The sequence below is a fragment of the Amblyomma maculatum genome, chromosome 5 (genome assembly GCF_055883805.1).
Source record: "Amblyomma maculatum isolate TAMU_Amacu chromosome 5, ASM5588380v1, whole genome shotgun sequence".
NCBI lineage: Eukaryota > Metazoa > Arthropoda > Arachnida > Ixodida > Ixodidae > Amblyomma > Amblyomma maculatum.
Window position 1 is genome coordinate 105,688,060 of NC_139348.1, and position 17,506 is coordinate 105,705,565.

The window sequence follows — 17,506 nt, forward strand, 5'->3', positions numbered from 1 at the left end:
AACTCGTATCCAGCAAGGCGTCAAAACCAGGTCAAAAGAAATTTTTGTAAGGGTTGGTAGAAACGCCGAAACCGAAAATGGTAGCGACATTTGGTTCCGATGTCTCTGCCCATCAGATGGCTCGTGGCCAGGGAGCTAACGACGCTTTTCAACGCGAATTCACAATACGGACCTAGATGCAGCTGCATCCTGAGGATAACATGTCGCGACATATGTCCAATACGTACTGGTGACATTGACCTAGGTATACGGGCGCAGCAAGCCGGATTTGTAAGCTTTATGAAAAAAAAAAAAAATATCGGAGACTGATGTGGAAGGTGGCAAAGACCGTCCTCATATGAGGCAATATTGGCGCGAAAGTCACCTGGTACACGTGATTACAAAGTACATATAACATGAAGCAGTCAAATATCGGTCTACTAGAATGACATTCTAACCGGCCTGTAAATGACACGGGTAGTTTTTTTATATAACTTGTGACAATGGCAACATTATTGGCATAGTTGGAGAGTTATTGTAAAAAGTATTTTTTTTTCTCGCTCCTATTTCCGTATTCATTATTCTTCACCCAATTGAAAGCATTCCCACAACAGCAGAGTTGGCTATCTGGTCGTGGCTTTAGAGTGGTAAGAACGAGGTCCTGTGTTCGAGTCCGGGCTGCCAGTCGCTGTCACAAGTCGATAAAAACGAAATGCAAATGCGCCCATTTCCTGTGTGGTAGAGAGGACATTAAGAAAGCCTATATAGGCGGCCAAATTCAGACTCTAAAGCTACTCACTTTGGACGCCTGATTTCCCCTTCTCCTTTGTCCCTGCCCTCGCACAACTGAGGTGCAAGAGTTCCCAAGAACTTTTCTCAATCCGCAGATTATATCAGATGTGTTCCCATGCATAGGTCACTTCTTTATGACAACAGGCGCTGGAGGCGTGTAGGAGGATATTATCGTATCCTGAGTTAATAATGATAATTATGCTCTGTACGAAGCTTTTGAGGCTTGGAAATGTCTTGAATGCCCCATAACACAGCTCTAAGGAAAACGGTGTTTAGATTTTTTTTTTTTTCACGCACTCTGTACCACTGCGAGAGCATTGCGTTTCTGTTAACACTGAGGAATATATGCAGCTTAGTATCTCATGCCGCCTTTGTAAGCGAGAGAGGAGCGTGTCGCTCAGTGCCTAGCTCACTCTAGCCGAAGGAAGAGAAGACAGGCGTACTGCCACTCCGTTCTGGTGGCTCGCTTATCACATCGAATTCCCCTATCCGACAGAAACACGCAGTGCGCGCGCGGCTGTAGGCCAGGAGTGTGATAGAGGTCCTTCGCGAAGAAGGGTGATCAGCGTCGGACAACCGCGCCCAGCGAGGGGGCGCGAGCATTCCGGGCCGGCCTTGCTCCGCAAAAAAAAGGGCGAACGGGCAGGACTGACAGGACCCGAGGCGGCCGCTGGCCGGTGCGGTAACCGAGGAGGTCCGCTCAGTCCGGAGACGGTGGCGAGCCTCGGGCGCCTTCCCCCACCCCACCTTGTATAAAAACCAGAGCCGGCCAGGAGAACAATTACTCTCCGCTCTCGGTTTGTTATCGCCACCACAGCCACCACCGCAGCCGCCATGAACGCTCTGGTTTGTATGGCCCACGTGCTTGCCGCGCGAACGCCGCTCGACGCTTTCACTCGGGGAGCCGCGTCTAGTCGGTCCTTGCGCGCTGCGTGGCGGGCTACGACACTGTGCCTGGAATGGATCTCTCGCGCGAGGCGTCATCGATGTGTGTGTGACGTTTCTACAGGGCCAGAGGACGCTTCCGCTATACGGTGTCAGTGCTGCCGCTCTTTGGTGTCGTCACGCATTCATGTTGATGACGTGCGCGAGTTTTGCGGTCGAGGCGCCACCTATTAGGTGATAACGCGGCCGGAAATGACAGTGGCGACGATCCTTTTTGATGTCGTCGTGATTTTGTGTTAATGACTCAAGCCTAATTTCTTGATTTATTTTACAGCATAAAAAAGAGAGAGGCAGTCTGTGGCGGGAGTCTTCTATACATGACTAATGACACTAACCGGGTAAACTCGCATCGATCTCTAAGCTGTTCAGACATTCTTGTCGAAATGAAATTTTCTAGTGAAGTTTGAATTCATTTAAACCCTCGTAAAACAGCTTCCGGGAAGGTTTAAATTTACCGCGCTGCGAGAAAGTCAATTTGCGGGTGATTGCGGAGCACTGCTTTGAGGAAATGGTTAACACACGCAATTTTAAATTTCTTCGGGGGATGTTGTTACAATTCCAATTGCCACTGCCCTCATGAGGTATGAAAAACTTCAAGTACACGCAGCTTTTCGAACTCTCCCTTATCTCCCTTACAATTGGGGCAAAAGCAAACAAACCAAAAGTAAGACGAGAGACGAGACGAGACGTCGGGTTGTTCCGATTTCCAACTTAAATGAGATTGTGTGTACTCTGACCGGCATCCTCGGCGTGCTTCCGCGGTCTTATTTTTCTGATCGCGTCCGAATGTGCGACTACCAACCTAGGCCGAATCGCAGCTAGCACTTAGCGCATCGCATCTCGATAGGAGTTCGTGACCGAGCTTAAAGAGAGAGTGTGCAGGCTCCAATCGTTACGGTCTCGGACCTTGACGTTCCTACGCCTCGTGCGCAGGTATAGAGGTTGTGCCCGGCTGTAAAGTCTTAAACAGTCCACTTATATTACGGTGCGCCTAATACCCCGTTGAATAGATACAAAAAAAATAACAAGAGAAAGCAGGAGCGGCCCGCAAGCGCCACTGATTCACGACTCCACTTTGGGTCGCGTCGGGTCGTGCGCAAGGTTGTTGCTTTAAATTCGCGAGGCCATTCTTTCTAGCTTTCTCATTTCAATTCGCGTACGCCTCCAAGGCCTATCCGGTCTCGAAATGGCGCTCTTGATTAGTACCTCTGACGCACCCGTATACAGTAAGGAAAGTGTATGATTGTCGAGAGAGCTAGAATCGGAGCTCTTTGCCGATTTGCTGACAAAGGTTCGGTGCTGAGTTTTTAATTTTTCTTGACTGCTGCGTTCACATCCTTCCTGATGGAGCTGATCGCTGTTTGGTTAGATAACGAATCTGTACGTGACTCCGGAGTTAGAGTGGTTTAAGGTTGTACGAAAGCAGAAAGGACTAATAAAATGGGTAAAACAGGTTAAGTTCCTATCTGGAGGCCGAGAATCTTGTTTGATTTGTAGACGTTGTCTTGCCTTTGCACAAGTGTGCTCATTTGTTGAACAAGGGTCGATTAATCTCAGCTAAGGTGTACAAGGCAATCTTGCTTCGTTCTTCGTTAAGAATGTGGTATTAACTTGCGATCCAACTATACGATAAATGATAATTGAAACAAGCCCTGCTGAAATTTGAGTTGAGACAAGAAAGAAAATAATATATATCTTTCTGACTTTCAGCGAAATATGACTTGATTTGCATCCGGTTGTTTCTGCCCAAGAGTGTCCCACGACAAAAAACGGCTGTAGGAGCATATTCAATATGAAAAACATTATGCATTATGCTGATCAATAATGCATTCTGACGAATTTCAGTGTGACGTAAGCTATATTATAAATTGGCTTACGAGAAAAGAAAGGAAAGCGTAATATGTATCTAGCCCAGTAATGCCCGTTAAGTAGGGTTGGCAAAAATAGCAAAACATTGTAGTGCAAAACTTGCGGAATACTCGAAACATAAGGTCAATACATCCGCAACTAATAACATTTGTGCCTACCAAATGAATTAACTTTTTTTATCGACAAATTTCTTAAGCAACGAATCCTGGTTTAATAATGAGGTTGGGACGTGCCAAGCTGCAAGATTTTTCGCAGTTTTCATGCCCATGTCATCTATCGCCGATTTCCCTTTTCCTGACTAGTCGTAATGTTCGTTCGCTATTGCTATGCGCAGCAGAAAGGTTCTGGCGCGTTGTGAAGCCATCTCAAATTCAAAGATGAGCCAACCCCTTTTGTTTTTCTTAGAAACACAATTTGGGGGACAGCACTTTGTTTTTTTTTTTTTTTTTATATTTCCTTGCAGCACATTAGGGGTTCATCGCTTAGCTTTTCAGTCTGTTATTGAACTCGAACGAGCAAAATAGTCGACATTTCTGCACTGAACTAGTTTTTAGCTTCGGCACCCAAAACTGTCCTATTCAGTTAGGTCAACTGAATTTTGCCGGCATAGGTGAACCAACCCTCCAGTACTGTGGGGCACTTCCTATAGTTTAAACGGGCCCGCGGTCCACAAACAATGCAAGACGTCGTTTCTTTTATTTAAATGGGTTCAGAATATGTGTAATGTTTGTCACTTTAAGGCATGAAATTGTTGCAATAGTTGACTATCGACATGATGCGAGTTTATTGTATGGGCTTCATCGGCAACATGGAACCTAAAAATACCTTCTGACATCAAATAAACGCTTATGAGTACTCGGTATACTTACCCTTTAAATCTAAAATTTCGTAGTAGCTTAGTAATAATGGATTTGGGCACGTGTCCTTTTCTGCTTTTTCTTTGTCTCCACGCTTATTGAGGCTTAGGTACTAAATTTTGGTTGTAAATGTAGGAGGGACATGCTCAAATTTAGTTCCATTTGAGTTGCTGCCTTCACTTCATTTCGCTATCTTCCATTCTTTCGTTTCACGTTTTCATGCTTTCCATTTATTCTCCATGCTGGCGGAAAATACCTAAGAGAGACGATCGAATTACAAAAAAAAAAAAAAAAGAACTGCATCTACAAGCTATGACCACTGGCTATACAAATCCGCATTTGTGTACTCAGATAGCTTTTTTTTTTAGAACGTGCTTTTATGTGTGTTTATTTTGCAGCTCAAGTTTATGATTCCTTTCTGTGCAGCCTGTTTATTTTCTACTTGCTAAAACCCTCATCATTTGATTAGTCTTGTTTCGCACGAAAGCCAATTCTCTCAATACTTTGTTAAAGATTATTTTCAATCCAGATTGAAGCGCTTACCTCATACGTATGAACGCATGTGGCCATAAATGTTGACTACATCTACGATTGTACTGGACAACATTTATTTTAATTTGTAACGGTATGTGGTGTTAAAATCGAATACGAAAACCACGCACACGAATGATTGCACATAAAGTTCTGGTGCATCTAAGAGTGTGCTTTATAAGACTAAACGTGCGCAAGAATTTGAGGCGCTGTAAATAGTGTGATCACGATGCATTATGGGAAAATATTCTTCGTGGTCAATATATCACCGGTTTACTATCGGTCAGTCGCAAAGATTAATAACAAAGCAAAGCTGTGGGTGTCAGAATCCTTCATTCGAGGAGGCGAGCAGCAGAATCAACGTAATGGCATTAAGAATTGAATTAAGCTTTGCAGTCCTTCAAGTGAGTTAATTCTCCAGTTTCTTCTGGCTATTAAAAACGAAAGAAACCTCGTTAAAGCCGATTAATAGACACGTTGGTATGGCTCTTTTGACTGTGAACAAACTTCCTTGTGCTCCCAGCTCGCCGCCGTTCTTCTGGGCCTGGCCTCCTACGCCGCAGCCGGAGGCTTCACTCCCCCATCCCCGTACGCCGCTAGCGTGTACGGTCCCTCCATCGGATCCGTAGGCTACGGATACGGCGGACGCGGATTCCTGCCCCAGGCCTACAACCTTCAGGTGAGACGCATCTCGGATGATATGCAGTGGGATATGAAGGGTTAACTGGGCAACCCTATTCAGGCCAAACAATAGTTTAGCTAGAACACTTCAGAAAGAATTCAAAAACATGGTATACGGAGGGCAGATTAAGTTGAGTTATGAAAAAGTACAAATTCACAGCGGGGCACTACAAAGGTACAATTGTAAAAAGTATAAATCTCAGAAGTTCATAATACTTGACCTGAATCCTGTTCAGCCAGCGTTTACAAATCACTTGCTCAAATTAAAAAAATAAAGTTCGCTCATGATATGAAAATGTTTCGGCCGGGAAACGAATGATGCCTTTTAATGTAAACTTTTGCACACATCATATATCAGTCTTCACCTCGGCATATACCTAAGTCTTCCCTAGGTCGTCTAAAGGTATGGGGACTGCTCTTTAAGCTTGATATGAGGTAATTATTTTGCTGAATTTAAAAAGACGTGAATTCTCCCAGAATCTTTTCTTGAGTTTCTAACAAATCCTGCATACGAGCTTTATATTTAGATAAGTCCGTGGGTACCTCCTTATAACCAGCAGCGACCTTCGCCGACTGCTCTACAACCCAAAGCTAGATTTAATATAGCACTTCTTGCTTCAAAGCACCCAGGAAATATTACTGAAGAAAAAGGTACTGTAAATTCTACACGTTGGTAATTCATTTAGTGATAAAAGTGTTCCAATCACGAATTTTCGGTATTTGACATAGTGAAGTTGCAATAACTATTTAGCGGTCAGTGGTTAGCGGCACTAGCTGAGCCATGTATTCCAATCTCTTATGCATCATGACAGAGACGTTAAACACAAATAAATATTGCCTCCTATACGTTTAAGCATCAGCTGTAGACCCCGGCACTGTTGCCATTTCAAGTCCAACTGACGAATGCAACCGTTTCCAGGTACGCTTTGGCGGTGGCATCAAGGCTGGTGTCGCCTACGGAGGCTACGGGGGCTACGGCGGCTACGGCCATGCCGGCTACGGAGTTGCTCTGGGAGGCTACGGTCTCGGACACGGACTCGCCTACGGCCACGGATACGGACTTGGCCACGGCTACGGCGGATATGGCCACGGTGTCGTCCTCGGCGGATACGGTGGATACGGACACGGCGGATATGGCAAGATCTACGGTTAACTGGTGCGTACTGCAGACAAAAGGTCTGCCTCAGAGTTTTAAGTGTCGATTTGTTGGGGTATTTGGAAGCGAAAGAGATTATGGATATTCTCTACTGAGAGAGAGCTTCATGGTCGATAACCTCTTTCGAATTAGTAACCGCATCATACTAAGCTCATCCCTAAGCAGAGAAAGGCAATTCATGTCGCACCTGGGCTGTCTTGTTCAATTGAAGGGCTGACACTCTTGGACGAGTGGTTCATTGGTTGTCTTCTACGTCGCAGTGGTGGCTCTTTGCTCCATACTGGGCGAGCATTCATCCTTATACATGACGCAAAGAAACGGGTCGCCTTTCTTCTTTTTAATATCTTCCCATCTTATATATAGACCATCTAAGTTAGTTTCTGCCTCACCGTGGTGGCTCAGTGGATTCGGCGCTCGACTGGTGAACCAAAGGATGCGGGATCGCATCTTCGTCGCGTGGGATGCTTTTCGATGAAGGCAAAAAGCATGGAAGTGGTGTGCTGTGCGTGGCAGTGCACGTTAAGGAATCTCAGATGGTCGAAATTTCTTGAGCCCAGCTCAACGGCGTCGATCATTTGGGTTTGGGACGTTACACCCCCTACACCAAACTAAACTAGGTCATTTTCTGCGACGTTGGAAACGCTAAGAAAGGAAAAAATGGGGACTTTCAAGGCATCACAAAGCTTGAGCTTAATGTGGTTGGGAAATGCGCATTTTGGCACGGGTTTGCTTCTTATACGTGTATGCAGAAGTGATGGAAGGAGCACAATATTTGCACAGTGCCCCTTAATTGAAACTAGCGTCTTGGCGAGCAATCACTAAACTACTCTATAATAACCACGGACTGTTTCGTAATTATATGGCAGAGATGTATTTGCAGTAGTTTGTATTTTATGTCTAATCGGCATGGCATACATTGAATATGTTCAGACATTGTAATAATAAAACAGTTGGTAACAACGGAACTTTTTATGGCTTACAGTCTCTGACTGCCAGTTTTGATATTTGAAGTTCTTCATTTCATGTTTTAGTTTTTTGAGCTTGTTTTCGAAAGTTTTTCCGCCACAAGTGTGTTCTTCACTTTCATGGTCCTTCTTCCTTTCGTGCACATGAATAATAATACGATATTTTAGCCATTATTTTTTTCTTTTTCTAAAGAAGAATATTGTAGACCCCTTGAATGCAATGCCATTCTTGTAATATGGATCGTGCGTCATTAAAAATCAAGTTGAGTTGCTGTTTAGGTTTGCGCATTCCACTGTAGCTGAGTGGTTGCAGCGTTCGCCCGCTGATTAGGTCGAGGGGTCGATTCTGGGTGGTATTCGGCAAAGGCGAAGTACGAAAACATCCATGCATTTGTGAGGTCGGCACAAGGTACAGAACCACAGTGTGTGTGGTCGATATCAACCCGTAGCCCTCTACCACTGCCTCTCGCAATTAAATTTGGAACGTCGAAACTCCACAATATATGTACAGTTTTACTGGTGGCACTCCGCGGTTTTCGAAAGAAAGTGTGAAACTCTGATCTGACTTAGGAGCTACCTTTGGCGTTGCTAACGACGCGTACGTTTCTTTCCTTTTTGCAGACTCCTATGAGTGGCAGCGACCTGAATGTAAATGAACACAGAAACCCGGGCAGAGGCTCCGCAGGACGGATACGGTACGTGTTCTCCATCGGCCGATGCGCTAGAGTACAAAACACGGGACAGTTGTTTCGACACTCCACACTACACGAACATTATTCGCACGATACCCTGTACAAGAAGCCCAATAAAACACGTATGTAAATCTTGTGTGGAAGTCGTTATTGCCTATCTACCAAGAAGCACAGGATTTTCTGTAAGTATTACTAATTTGGTGAGCTGGCATCAGTTCATTATGATGAACTGCACTAAATCAATGTTGTGCAAACAAGTAGATAGTACAGAGGTGATTGTCAAAATAATTGTTAATTTTTTGTCACCTCTGTTTTATTTTATCTGTCGTCCGCGTTTGCGTACAGGATCTGAAGTTTTTGTGTAATTAGACTGCGTCACTGCGGGGATATTTTTCGTCGACTGGTTGGTGTATATATATGCTTAGAATTCTTCAGGGTTCAGAACAACCAAATCGCATCATTCTATAAAACTTAATGCATTAAGTTTTATAGAATGATGCGATTTGGTTGTTCTGAGCCCTGAAGAATTCTGAGCACACATATATATATGTATATCTGTGCTTAGAATTCTTCAGGGCTCATAACAACCAAATATATATATATATATATATATATATATGCTTAGAATTCTTCAGGGCTCAATCAAATCGCATCATTCTATAAGACTTAATGCTTATCCTTTGCGCTGTCTACTTTACATAGTCTACTTGTTCAGATGGCAATCGTAGGCGCCATTGAACTTATCACTATGCATAAATTATCTTGCTGACGTGGCTGAGGCGCCATTGCTGCTGCCACCGTTTAGAACGTTAGTTCTACTGTGCTCATTTGCGAGGTTGGCGTTATTTCTGCATTGACCACGTGACCACCTGTATGAAACCTTGCACTACACATATAACGTTGAAGTATGCACACCACCCGAACTTGGATATAACAAATATGCCAGAAAAACATTTGTGAAAAAAAAAACATTACCGTGGCTTGGTTTTCAATTCGCGCCATAACGAGCACATCAGCTTCCCTGGCCCATGCATGACAGCACTGTACTATCGCCGCAGCCGGTCCCGCCTCGTGTAAAACTGCAACACACTCTCGCGACATACAGCAAACTTTGCCGTCTTCATCAAGTTCCAACTTAAACACACTCTTGTGCTGTGCGGTAAACATATCGCCTTCATTAAGGTTCATCTGCGGCCCTTCATCATCCACCAAGCGGAGTGACATTGCCAAATCCGTCTTGAACATCGTGAACATCGCCGTGAGCATCGTCGTGAAAAAAAAAATTCTGAAAAGCACTGCCGCGGCAGGGTGTAGAACCCAGATGCCATCATTTATAACGAAAACGGTGAGCTAACCTTAGATTCATATTAGACAGCGTTGAACGGCGTCAGGTTTTTGTTTGCTAGCCCTGATAACGCGATTTGCATGTGACACCCTTGCTGTCTTAGCCACGTAGCGGCCTGTACCGGTCAGTTCATCCCGCTTCAAGTCCTTGCATCAAAATGTGCCACATACTAACAAATAGGTCAAAAATAAGTACTTGGAGCCTGAATCATAGACAGCAAATTCTGTTCTCTTTATAATGGCAAGAAACAAATGTCTTGCAAGAATTAGTTGCCGGAATTTACCAGCGTTTTGGCAACTAATAAAATGGTAAAATTTCACAAGGAGACATATATCCATTTAGTAAGCATCGCCCAGAGTCGCCTGATTGAACACCGTACGAAGACCTTAAGCATTCCCTAGAAAACCTACTCTATAGTGCATCAAATGTCGTGAACGCAGTGGATTTTACCGTTAATGATTAAAACGACCATCTGCAGACCTTCCAAACAAGAATAGCCTGGTGTCGCTACGTGCGCTTCTCATCTCAGCGCTTCTTTTGCACAAGGAGCGACGTATATCAATGTCTCAGTCTGAAAGGCTGTTTCGTTACTAAAGATATGCGTAGGTGATATCAATTCCTGAACTACGTTCAATGTGCTCATCCACTTTATTTAAGCATATTAAGCACACTGGATGAATACACACTAGTGATAGTAAAAATAGGTACACTTTCTTTACTATCACTTTTTCCAGACCCTAAACCAGTAACCAATCTTAGGACTTGTTCAACTAATGGCTTGTGTTTCGAAGAGGTAGAGAGCTAGCTAATTTTTAAGAATCTATAATGTGAAAAGACTATGCTGCCAAATATTCCATGCCGTCAACTTTCACTACGAGAACATTATATCGATGTTTTTGATGGTCGCAAACGAACATCATCAATACGCCAACGTCCCTTTCTTAAGTGGATGCAGGGTCTAACCGAAAGGCGCTTTCAAATTGGTCAGTTCAATCGTCCCGAGCTTTTGTTGGCCCCCTTATCGGCGTCCCAGCTGCGTTCTCTATACTTCAAGGCATTCACTATCAGGGAGCGTAGTTTTCTTCACCTCTAGAAAATAGCTTTTTGGGCTTCACATTGATGGCTGCCGAGATCTATCCCATTGAAACAAGGCTTAGGTTCCACAGTGGCCACCGAGAAAACGACTCATGTGGGCGGGTTTCACACGCGAGGGCATCGCATTTTGTCTCTCGTTCTCAGTGCGAGCACTGGTCAGTTCCTGTTGGGCGTGGCGAGCCAAAAACCCGAGGCGGCCGACCTTGTTTGAGGTATGCGCGCCGGCGTTTTTAAATGAATGTCCGCCGTGCCGGCGCCTTGGCCGTCGGCACGCAGCGTTAAGCTGTGCGCTGATTGCGAGGGTAGACAAGAGCCAGGCGACGCGTGCGATGGCGTGTTGTTGGGTTTCCGCCACTGGTTTGCTTTCGTTTTACTTTGTGCTCAGGGCAACGGACCTCAAGGCAACTGAGACCACGCCAGTGATAACGTGTGCCCCGCTGCATTTGCAGGTCGACATGACTTGTTACAAGGAGCTCACCGCATTTGTTGGAGGATTGCGTTGCGGCACTTTTGACCAGTGTCCATGAGCAATGAAATAGGTCAATTTCAGTTTTCTCGTTTTTGGTTGAATGTGTCAAATAACGTATTTCGCGAATTCTGCACTACACGAAATATACAAACCAAACACAGAACTGAACACAGCCTCGGATTTTAACAAAATGTATGCCTAAATGTTTGAGTTCTCGTTGCGTTGCTGTTTACTTTTGAGTATGATCAGTGCACTCCAGTTTGAAACGCCTTCCACACCGTCATTGCAGAGTAAAGCCTGTGATTAGGGATGTGTTCCACGTGCCTAATTCCCCTTGAGCCTGTATGTGTAATGCAGACGGGAATGAAGTAGGTGGATGATGGCTATACGAGTTAAGGGTAAATACAACTTGCGCAAAGTGTTCTCTAGCTGCAATAAACTTCACGCAGTGAGAACAGAGAACAGTGGCATAATGACAAAGTCCGTACAGTGGTAAGATGATCCACTAGGGGTGGTATTGCTAGCTCGCCCCTACTTTTATCAAGGCTCCCAAGTTTGGTATTCAAGTTTATTAACCACGATGGTTTTTAAAACACTTGCTTTTATTCGAGATGGTATTCTTTAACTATTGCATTTTAGAGTAAATTGCAGCTTTAAGGAAACCTTATGTGCAGCGTTTTTTTTTTTGGAAGGGGTGGGAGGGAGGGTTGACATTTTTCTTCTGGTTCCGACTGAAACCATATCTGATAAACTTTAAGTTGACATTCAAGCAGTTGGAGACATTGAATTGAATCGTCTTCTAGCTGGTAACAAAGTTATGACACTATACTGTTCGTTCCGGATATTCCATTTCTCATAGAGCTCTACATCCAGCACCCACAATAACACAAGGAGGATGGTCTCAAGTCATGAGTGGGCGCCGTTCCAACATGCGTCATGGTAATGAAGAAATAAGGAAGGTCTGAAAAAAAAAAAAGAGCAGCAGCCTTTTTAACCAGCCGATGCTCTTACATATAGCCGACCCAGCGATCGGAAGAGGTGCGTTTCTTCATGTGTTGTCGCATCCAGTAACAGGTAGAGTTACTATACGGCATAGAGTTAACATGCAGAGCGAAAGCGACAGTCGCGCTCATATGGGCATCCTCTACACATCTCTGCTATTAGCGAGAAACTCCCCTCGGTACGCACCGGTCGTGGCTGTACGTCCTCTTCTTACGAGGGCCAAATTAGGATAAAAATCTAGCAACATCAATATTTTCTTATCATCAGGTCATCAGAAGGTAACTGATGTCAGGATGGGAGGCATTACAATAAAGTTGGACCCTAAATAGCCTTCTGCCATCCGGTAGTGAAATAACATTCAGTCAAACAACACTAAACCCTTGGTATTAAATCGAATTTTCGATTATGCATCTCTTTTTATGCAGGCAAATATAAAAAAGTTGGCGAGGATTCCTTCGAGCCAATATCACCATGCCAATATGGTACTGCAAGGGTTAACGCTAGGTAAACCACTGTTTCTTACAAGATCACTTTTCGCTCCCTCCCCCATGCGTCTTTGGCGTTATTTCCTTAAATAAACAATGAGATAATTCATCTTGCACTGATATAGACAAACAGGTAACATTAGCTCTGGTCGTCCTCTTCGCTAAGGTATCGCGCTTAGTTGATGCTAGATGGCAGCACCTCACAGGGGAGTGCTGTTGTCTTCCACTTCATCGACCTCCCACCGTCTTTCTCCTCCTCCTCCTCCTCAGCTCGCTCTTGTTTCGCTCGCAAAGCACAAGACAGAGCCAGCGGCAGCCTTTCGCAAGGCCATCTCAGGCGGCAATCGCTCCGTAAACCCCGTGCATTTGAGATGGAGCGAGACGGCTTGCACACTGCCGCTCGGTGCCGGCGGCGATTAATCTGCTCTCCAGCTGCGTCGGGCCAGTGTGACCTACTCCGAGGAACCTTCGCTATGATAAATGTATGCATTACGATAATCCTCCCTACTGCGGACCCCCACATCATTGCCGCCATAAATAAGAGCGCACACGAAGCAAGCAGCTGCGCTAGGGGTTAGTCACTCTAGTTTTCCTCAGCCGTTGCATTCGTTTACAACCGAACTTTGCACAGTAATGAAAAGGATCGACTTCCCCATACAAAAACGCGCCGCAGTATTTTCAGCTTATGGCCCAAACAATGCTTGAATGAAGGGGAAGATCTTCAGGTATGTCAACAAAAAAAACAAAACAAAGTATTTGGGTCACCAACGCCGTCTGTATGCCGTAGAATTAGCTATTCATATTGAAGGTAGAGAAAACAACGAGGACCAAGGAGTAGAAGGGCACAGCGCGAGCGCTTTGCTTTGAAGAGTATGGCACGAGAATTAGCTAGTTTCAATAAATGAGGCATCCCAAAGCAAATGTCCCAGTCTGCCTCACAATCATTCGATAAATGCGCTCGAAGTCTTGCAGCGCTTGAATGAATGGCAGTTAACACGGTTCCATTCGGCTTCGTACTAAAGACCGAACGCCTTCTTTGTCTCATGGCGTGTACCTTCCACCACGTCACAATCGCTATACCAAGCCTCTTGCTAAATAACTAAGAAACGTGCTAGTCAAATGATAAATTTTTATTTTAGAAAAATCATAGTCCCTGCTGCTTGCAAGGTCCCGAGATGTATAACATAGTTTCAATACAGTGGCTAGTCCCAAATTTGTAGGTGCTTCCTGTTGATAGGGGTTCTATACCCTGCATTGATGTATTGTTTAAATCTTTCATTTAGTCTATAATGCCTAGCGAAGGAAACATTAAGTGGCTGTATCGCTGTATGAGTAGTCTTAAACTCCATTGTGAAAGAGTATGCGGAGTTCCACAGCTTCTAAAACAATTAATGATTGTAATTTATATGCAAATATAGTATGCGGCCGCGAAAGAAATGTTGCACAATACCGTTCAATCTTGTGAAGGTTCACATTATATTACGTTGCACTTCGCTCTCCGATACTTTGCTACAAAATTGGTACGCGGTGACCTCGCGGTAGAGTTGACGGTAGTGCGGTATAGGAACTGGGTACGAATTTACCGCATGCCTCCCATTCCGGTCCCTCTAACACGTGCTCTGTAATAAGCAAAGCAACCGCTGCTCAGTAAACATTCTCATACAGTTATTACCAGAGCATTCTTTAGAGATTCCCATTTAAAAGCATTTATATTTGTGGCACCAAGGTCACGACATGCATGCATTAGAGATAAAGTTTTCTCGTCAATACTTTATATTTGTGTTGCCTCAGGTCGCCGCAAGGGATACATTCACTTCGAGGTTTATTTAGTCTCGCATAGTTTATAAATGGATGCCAACTTTAGCGTATTGCCTTGCCGTAAAGTGGCAAGTTCGCTTGTTTTGCCAAATTGAGTGAAAGTAGTTGCAATTCTAACTGCTCTAATGAGACGTGGTGTGTATCTCCAGAACTTTGAAGTGCGGCACAAGCGTAACATTCGGGAAACTGAAAATGGGCTGATAAGGCGATCGCTGGCAGGGCCAGCAATACTCCAACCGGGCCTCATCCGTGTTAGTTCATTTATTACGTTTCAGTACCCGACAAGGCAAAATAATAAATTAGCTGGCCTCACCGGTTCAACACAATTTCTGCAGAAAACGTTTTCCGCTTTGTCCGAACGACTGGAGCCATTGAGTAGCGGTATTTCAAATTTATTGCGCATGATACACATTTTACGCTGTATTGTAATTCCCATTTTGGAGATGGTGCATCTGCAAAGTGTTAATTCAGGCAATTTAGGCGCGAACTTCTGCATTGTCCATTTATCTGGGAAAATAATTTAGAAGCACGCTGCCGTCTGCCGTCGTCAGCAATCAAAATGGCATTCTTCCTGGCGCTTGTTCAGTCTGTAGCGGCTGTAGTGAGGGCTTCTCCAGGACACCCAGACTCCGCCGAACAGCCCCGGGTCTGCGTCCGAGTCGCCCATCTTCTCGTACTCCCAGGGAACGTAGCTGTCGCCGTATATGATGGCACGCCTCATGTTCGCCATAACCTGCGCAGCAGTTTACAGTTCTGTTTTAGTGCGTCGCTATAATGACCAGAGCTTGGGATGCAAATAGCGAATTCTAGCTCATTATTAGGGTTATTGCCTGAAACGTATTTGCGTGATAGAGACACGAAATAAACTTACATGCCTACACCACCGGAGAAAAGTACAAAGGAAGACGATCACAGAAATAAAACTACAAAATTGTGTTGCACTGGAACATAGAAGAAATATTGTGACTAGGTATCAGAAGTAGCATGCGTTCCACTGTCAGGCAGTGATACTTTAGGCTACTAACGGTAAAAACTAGGAGAAAAATAGGAGAAGGAGCGAAAAGCATGTTGGGCAAAAACAAATTCATTTCAAAGGAAGTCTTCCCACTCCTTAACATAACAGTGAGTAGATGGACTGAACATAGTTTGGGCTGCTAATGTGGCAGGGATTCTAGCCCAGTTCGGCGGCCTCAGACAGCGCTATAGGTTGTTATACAGTGATAAACTAAGATATCCCAACTTCGGAATTTAACTGCCCACAACCGCCTTTAGCGTTCACTGCGGTTTTCTTAGACGCAGTTAAGGCTTCACTTATGCAAAAGGGATTTAAACAGAAACTGCGTCTATGGCCAATTTTCCAAAGTAACGGGAGAGAAAGCTGAATTACTTCAGAAAAGAGGCCGATGACGCTACTGTCATTAAACGTGACAGCAAAACTAAATTGATAATGATCTACGCAAAGTAAGATGGGTCACTTTATTGCTATGTTTTAATCAAAAATTGGCAGTAATGAGAAAAAAGAGCACTTTTTTACGTTCTCAGAAGTTCTTTACTAGCGCATGATCCGTTTAATACAGTTGATATTTCCGTGATCCAGAAGTTGCTTGCTTTTATGTGTCATCAGGTTAGTTATTTTCATTGGTAATATTCATGTTCTTATATGCTACTCCACCTGTGACGGCTTGTTACTAATTCCGAGAAGTGTAAAATAGAGCAACCATCTAGAATGATAACCAAAGCGAGCTTAGAAGCATGCACTTTATTTGGATCACCTATTTTATAATGATGACCACAAGGCATGACAGACACACTTGATTTGTAAAATTTTAGCGTATCGCCTTATAGCTCCTTTGCATGTAAAAAAAAACGGTGCAAAGTACGTAGAATAAAGAGGCCTTAACGAATCCATCCGCTTTGAATGCATGAGGCCCCGTTCGCGTCAGTTGTATCTCGTCGGTGCATTCTATGGCACGTTAATACAAAATAAACCGGTGGCGTTTGGAGGAAAACTAGCTAGCCTGCGCGAGAACAGCCTCCCTGGCCTTTGGCCAAAAGCTGCGGCATGACGGTTACTCCAGATATCTCCAGATGGTCTTTCCAGGGAGCGTAAGAATGAAGGTGAGCCTTGGCACAGTTTGGGCTTTTGAGAGTATTAGCAAAGAAGTGAAGCGCGCATGGGTACTTTGATGACCCGACTTTAAAAAAAATATATTCTTAGAGAATTGCAAAGTTTTCCGTGGTATACCGTTCATATGATAATAGTACGCCCAAACCCTGTGTCCATAATAGAAGCGAGCAAAAGGATTGCAGCATGCGCTGCGTGCAGTCTTTGTTCGATGTATGTGTGCTATAGATGTGTGCCGCAAATGTCTGTGGGGAGCGTACTGTCACATGCTCAAAATTATGATCCCCACTCCGCTGCAGTGAATCAGTGGCTAGGGCGCTCCACTGCTGTACGCAAAAGATGCGGGATCGAGTCCCGGCCTTGGCGGCCGCTTTTCTCTGGAGGTGAAAATCAAGGCACCCGTACACTGTGCTACGTCAGTGCACGTTAAATACCCCCAGTGATCGAGGCTTCCTCCCTATACGGCGTCCCGAATAGCCTGAGTCGCTATGGGGCGTTAAACGGTCTAAACTAAACCGAACGAAACCCAAAATGAAGAGCTGCTCAGTACTTTCGCATAATTGTATGCGCTAAGAAACCCTGGCCACCTGTCAATGCTTTGTTTCTTCAGAAATCTGGTTTTCTCCGAGGCAAAATATGTTGAACCACATAAGCGCGCCTTATCATCTGACAAGAAATGAGTAGTCAGAATGGATGGCAT

The 17,506-nt window shown here is 44.4% G+C and overlaps 2 protein-coding genes across 4 annotated transcripts in view; one reads left to right on the forward strand and one right to left on the reverse strand.

The window, feature by feature from the left end:
• LOC146189126 (uncharacterized) overlaps positions 1–8,510 on the forward strand; it is a 51,187-nt gene extending 42,677 nt beyond the window's left edge. For 2 of the 3 annotated variants that reach the window (XM_084603219.1, XM_084603217.1), the window contains 3 exons: positions 5,497–5,652; positions 6,574–6,810; positions 8,397–8,510. In XM_084603219.1, the coding sequence (XP_084459345.1) occupies positions 5,497–5,652; positions 6,574–6,807 (390 nt within the window). In that variant the 3' untranslated portion in view covers positions 6,808–6,810; positions 8,397–8,510. Of the gene's footprint in view, positions 1–1,563; positions 1,618–5,496; positions 5,653–6,573; positions 6,811–8,396 lie in introns of those variants that run through there. The other variant, XM_084603220.1, reaches the window with a different exon arrangement.
• A 6,718-nt stretch (positions 8,511–15,228) lies between these two features.
• LOC146189127 (arylsulfatase J-like) overlaps positions 15,229–17,506 on the reverse strand; it is a 28,236-nt gene continuing 25,958 nt past the window's right edge. Inside the window, exon 10 of the mRNA XM_084605182.1 lies at positions 15,229–15,414. Within this exon, the coding sequence (XP_084461308.1) occupies positions 15,229–15,414 (186 nt within the window). The remainder of the gene's footprint in view (positions 15,415–17,506) is intronic.